The sequence below is a fragment of the Gracilinanus agilis genome, unplaced genomic scaffold, assembly GCF_016433145.1.
Source record: "Gracilinanus agilis isolate LMUSP501 unplaced genomic scaffold, AgileGrace unplaced_scaffold18820, whole genome shotgun sequence".
Lineage (NCBI taxonomy): Eukaryota > Metazoa > Chordata > Mammalia > Didelphimorphia > Didelphidae > Gracilinanus > Gracilinanus agilis.
The window spans coordinates 498-6,074 of record NW_025350050.1 but is presented as its reverse complement, the minus strand read 5'-3'; the positions used below and the strand labels follow the sequence as shown (position 1 = coordinate 6,074).

Here is a 5,577-nt window from a genome sequence, read left to right as displayed (position 1 = left end):
GAGAGAGAGAGAGAGAGAGAGAGAGAGAGAGAGAGAGAGAGATGGAAAAGATACAGTCCTAAGAAGCAGCAGAGCTGATGGGAGATTTTCCCTTTCATGGGGTGGGAGAAGCTCCTTTCTCTGCTCCACGCATCCCACTCACCACTGAGCTTCCTCCCCACCTCTAGTATTCCCTGGGAATGTCCATTTAGGGAGAGAAGTCCCAGCTTACCCCTAACCATAGGGACTTGGGCCCCAGGGCAAGATCCTCACCTCTAGGAGGTCTCTCTTAATTTCAGCTGCCTCTCCCTGGAAGACATACATCTTCTCCTGCTTCACCATCTGAAGTGGGGCCAGGGGTCTGTCCAGGGAGATGGTCACCTTCAGTGTGTCTTCTGCAGTCACCTGCCCAGCCTCCACAGAGAAGCCCAGGACATCTTGGGGATTGCGGCTGCCATTGTGTTGATAGAGGACGGCACCTTCCAGCAGATCCCTCTGGGAGAAAGTGGCAGTGGGCTGGCCTGCTCGGAGCAGCTGCCCCCAGCGGGGGGCCGTGGTGACGTGGTAGCGTACCTCCTCGCTGCTGCGGATGTCCACATTGGTGTCTAAGCCTAGCACGGATGTGTCAATGGTCCCTTGGCCTCCTTGGGGGACGACCAGACCAGAATTGTTTGTGATCCGCAGGTAAGGCTCAGAGGCCTGGACTTCAAGCAGTGCAGTGGACTGGTGTTGGCCATCTGACACCTGGAGCTGGATCCAGCCTCGGTCAGCTCCCGAGTGGACAAACAGGATCTTCTTCTTCCTCAGATCTTCTTGGGTAAAGCGGTAGACGGGCCGGCTGGGGTCATCGGCAGCCACGATGCTGCCAAAGAGCAAGTCCTTTCGGGTGAGCACCAGCTGGGCATCCGTGAAACCCGAGTCGGCATCGGCGAATGCCACATCCTCTGTGGTCAGCAGCCGTCGGCCACCTCGAGCCACGCGGAAGACGTGGCTGACCGTCTGCACGGGGGCGTGGTCATTCACGGGCTGGATGGCCACACGGAAGACGCCTCGCACCTCCTCCCAGGCCATGCCGCCACTGCCTTCCCCTTGGCGGACCGCCACGAAGGGGATATCGTCTTCTGTGGTCTCGGAGTCGTCGTGGTGGTACACCAGCCTGCCCTGCTGCAGGTCTTCATTGGTGAACGTTGTCACGGGGGCGGCGTCTGGCCCGGAGCCCTGCCCCGTCCGCTGCCACAGCAGGCTGCCGTGGCGGGGTTTTTCTATGACCTCGTACAGGTAGTTGGCGCTGTTGAGGCTCCTGACGAACAGGTAGTCTTGGGAGATGGTGCCTTGGCCCCCCTCGGGCACGGAGAGGAGGACGTTGGTGAGGACTGGGGCGTCGGGATCGCCACCGATGCGGATGGGGTAGGTGTAGAGCGGGGAGAAGTGTGGCGGGGCCGTGACTCGGAAAAGGAACGAGTCCTGGGCTTCCTCGGACGCCCGGGCCGTGGCTCGGTAGCTGACGTGGCCCTTCTGAAGGTCTTCCTGCGTGAAACCTTGCCTGTCCGTGAGGCGCATGCCCTGCAGTCGGAGGTTGCCCTTCCGGGGCGCCTGGACGATCTCGTAGTGGAAGGCAGCCGGGCCAGGGCCGGCCTCCTCGTCCACGGCCGCCTCCAGCTGTTCTGTGGTGAGCACCTCCTGCCGGGTGTTGTGGGTCAGCAGGGGCACCAGCCTCCGCATGCGGATGGCAGCCTTCTTGATGGTGACCAGGAAGGTATTGTTGGCCAAGGTCTCCCGCCCCACCTGCACCTCGAACGTCATCTTCTCTGTGGTGTCTTCGGTGCGGGGCTGGGAGTCGGTGCTCAGGTAGCGCACCCGCCCCTGCTCCACGTCCCGCTGGGAGAAGGCGCTGACGGACCCCCAGTCCGCACCGGAAGCTCCACTGACCCCCTGCTTCTGGATGTCCCCATAGAGAAGGTCCCCAGTGAGCCGGTACAAGATGCTCACCTCCTGGCCCACAGCGTTAGTCTGGGCTGACAGGTTGGCGGTGGAGATGGGCATGGGAGAACCCTGTGGCACAAACAGTCCTGTGTTGTTTTGGATCTGGATGGTGGGCTGAATGGCCACCACGCGCAGCACAGCCACGGGGCTGGTGTCCAGGCTGTCAGTGACCCGGAATAAGAGATCCTGGGCAGGACCACCTCTGTGGACATAGGATAAGCTGCCTGCCTCCAGCTCCTGGCAGGAGAATTCAGTGACCTGCTCACCTGGTTGGGCCTCACTTTCCACCCTTCCACCTTCTAGGCGCTGGGTTCCAATGAGCTGGAAGGTGAGGTTCTCACAGGCTGTGTCTGGGTCGTAGGCTTGGAAAATCTCCGGCCCCAGGGCCTTTTTCGTGTGCTCAAGGATCACCATGAGGCTCCCGTGGGGAAAGACCACTCGGGGCGGGTCATTCAAGGGGTTTACCCGGATGGGCAGGATGTAAGTCTGGCCCTGGCGGAGGCATTGAGGCACGGTGCTCTGGGTCATCACCGTCACCTCCAGGACCAGCTGGTCTTCTGGATACTCAGAGCCATCGTGGATGAAACGGATCTTCCGATTGACCACGTCCAGGAGGGTAAACTTCTTCCGGGACTGAGCTCCAGGGATGCTGAAGTCCAGCTCTCCGTGTCGGGCCTCGCGAGTCACACCAAAGAGTACCTGGGACTGCCGGATGCCAGCCTCACTCAAGTCCAGCGTGGGCTGAACATGCCTCCATTCGAGCCAGGCTGTGCCCCCCTCTGCCACCACCAGAGGGCTCAGGGTCAGCAGCTTGGTGAAGTTGGCAAAGACAGCCGGCAGCCCTTGTTCCAGCGTACAGGGCTCTGGCATCTCCAGGCCTGGCCAGGCTTCAGGAGCCAAGGTGGACGGCAGCTCATACACCTCGTAGGCATCATCCTCGTACTCATCCTCGGGGACCCCACAGCCTGCGGTGATGTCCCGGGTGATCAGGGCCCTCTGGAGTCCCTGCCTCTCTCCATTGATGATGAGGTCCTCCAGGCAGCCCACAAGGGACACGTTGGCAATCGCCGATGCCAGGCCCAGCCTGTGTTCTCGCAGACGGCGGGAGGCCTCTTCATCTAGTCCCCCGAGAAGCAGGCTTCCTTGAGGCTCCAGGTAGCTGTGGACGCCGCGGTTGGAGGTGCGCGTGGGGTACTGGTCCACGGAGATCTCAAGCATGTGCACATCCACATGGATGCTGATTTCGTGGGGCTGTCCATCGGCCACAGAGACACTGTTGTGCAGCATGACGGCCCCGTGACCCTTCTCCACGATGGCCCGCAAGTGTCCATCAAAGATCTCCAGGAAGATGAAGTCACCCTGAGGCCCCCCTGCCTGGTATGCCAGGGGTGCTCGCTTGACCCTGGTGGTTAGTGTGAACTCCAGAGTGCCTTCGTCTCGAGTGCTCCAGGTGGGGAAGGTGGCCAAGGCCTGGGGCCCTGTGAAGCCTAGAGCCTCATCTTCACTGGCTGAGAACTCTGTGGCACAGCCATCCCTTACCCCTTCGCTCAGGCGGGCCAGGATATCGAGGCCATTGACGGAGGCTTCCTGGAGGCAGCCTCGAAGGGGGCGGCTGGCCCCAGTCAGGTAGGACAGATGCAGATTCCCAGTCCCTCCCACGAAGACGCCATAGGAGGCCTGCAAGGGAGCCTCAAGGGTGGTAGTAGAAGAATTGAAGAGGTCATCAACTGTCAGGGAGACCTGGCCATCGGCCATTGTCACCTCCACATCATGGGTCCCCAAGTCATTGAGTGGCATCTCTTCAGGGGACTGCAGCAGGGCCTCTTCATTTCCCTGGGCTAGTCGGATCTACAGGGGGAGGAGGGAAAGTGAAGAAAAGCATTAGGACCTACAGGTGACCTCCAAGGTCTTACTCCCTACCCAAATGGTAGTCTCAATTAGAGATGTCCTTGAGAAGAAGACAGGGGAGGAGTTACACCTCAGGCCTTTGAGGGCCTGACATGGACAGCTTCTGCTGAGGCAGATCACTGCCAGGTCTTAGATGACAGACAGAGTCTCTCGCTCAGTCTCCCTCCCCCTCAGGATCAGCCAGAATTTTTGATAAGTTGGTAGAGCTTTTGTAAGCTTGGGATTGACTCTGGGACAGGATGAGGTGTCAGGGAAGAACTGTGGTAGAGGAATCGGATAGAGAGAATCAGGGATAGAGCAGGGGGTATCAGGGATAAGGGAGGGAATATTGTTTCCATTTTCTATAGGAGGGGTGTGAGTCCTTGAGAAGTAAAGGGATTGCCCAACATCGCTGAACTAACTGATGGCAGCGGTTGGTTTTCTGACTCCCATTCCTGCACTCTCCCTACCACCAGGCTGATTCTGCAGGCTTTAGACATCCGAGACGGACCTTGATTTCATGGATCCTGACCTTTGGTGCCTCCCTCACTCCCTAATAGGTTTTTGTCTCAGGGATGTTCCTCAGTGGGATCCAGAACAGAGAGTGAGGATACTGACCTGCAGGCTGCCGGAGCGAAGTTCCACTAGGAGATGGTCAGTTGGGCCAGCTAATAGGAGGAGAAGGGCGTCTGGTTGGGCTGTAAGGAATTGAAGTTTCACTCGAATCTCACTCAGGTCTTCATCTAAGGGCATCTCCAGGTGGTTCTCTCCAAAGAAGGAAGCTGCAGGGGATGAGAGATTAGGGTCAGGACTGAATCCTTCTTGGGGATCATGGGGAGTTAGTTCCCAGTGTTCCACTCCCAGAATACTGGAATTGTAAGAGGCCTCATTCAGAATCTACCTTTGAACTATTAATAGGACATGGGAATGTTGAGCTTGGAAAAGAGAAAACGTGGGGTGAACATAATATCAGGGTTGCCATATAGGAAGGTGTTAGACTTGCTCTACCTGTCTCTATTGAGCAAAACTAGGAGTGAAGGAGAAATTGCCAAAAAGCTCGTTCTAGGAGGAACTCCATCCCCAACAACTTCCTAACAAATAGAGCTCTCCAAAAGCAGGATGTTTGGTTGTCTCAGTTAGTGAGTTCTCCATCACTGGTGGTCTTCAAGCACAGCCTGGAAGACTACTTGCCAGGAATGATATTAAGAGGATTCCTGTTCACCTGGGGATGAGACTCGGTCAACCGGTTCTCTTCCAGTTTTGAGGATCTGAATCTGAATGAGCTTAGCCAGGGATGCCCATCTATCAGCATCTGTTCATCTCCTTCTTCCTCTCAGGTCTTAAGAGGTCCCATAGCCAGGAGCTGGCTTATCCAAAACCTTTGGTCATTGATTTGGCTAGAAAGTCAGCCTGAATTAGCTAAACAATAGACCCCAGAGGGAGTCTATTAGAAGGCTGTTAATGAGACTGCTCAGTGCCCAGTCCTGGAGAGAGTTTCCTCCATTGTGTGAAATGATTTCCTGTTATTGAGTGATTTAAGGATCCCTTGATGAGTAAGCAGACTCATGCTGAATTTTTTCTTTTCTGATTACACCAAGGAGAACATCTAGGTCTCAATTGCCTTCTGGACTAGAGAGAGAAGCGAGGATTTGGCATTCCACATATGGATGTGGATTGAGCCCAGGGGGCCAGTCTTCCCTAATATCTCCCTCATACCTTAGTGTCTAG

The 5,577-nt window shown here is 56.8% G+C and overlaps 1 protein-coding gene across 1 annotated transcript; it reads right to left on the bottom strand.

Moving 5' to 3' along the window:
- Nucleotides 1-252: 252 nt before the first annotated feature.
- LOC123254270 (chondroitin sulfate proteoglycan 4-like) lies at nt 253-4,667 on the bottom strand (the record flags this gene model as incomplete). The annotated part of the gene is made up of 2 exons (XM_044683316.1): nt 253-3,810; nt 4,468-4,667. Coding segments are annotated over 2 exons (3,758 nt in total), but the record flags the coding sequence as incomplete, so codon positions are not given.
- Nucleotides 4,668-5,577: the final 910 nt, after the last annotated feature.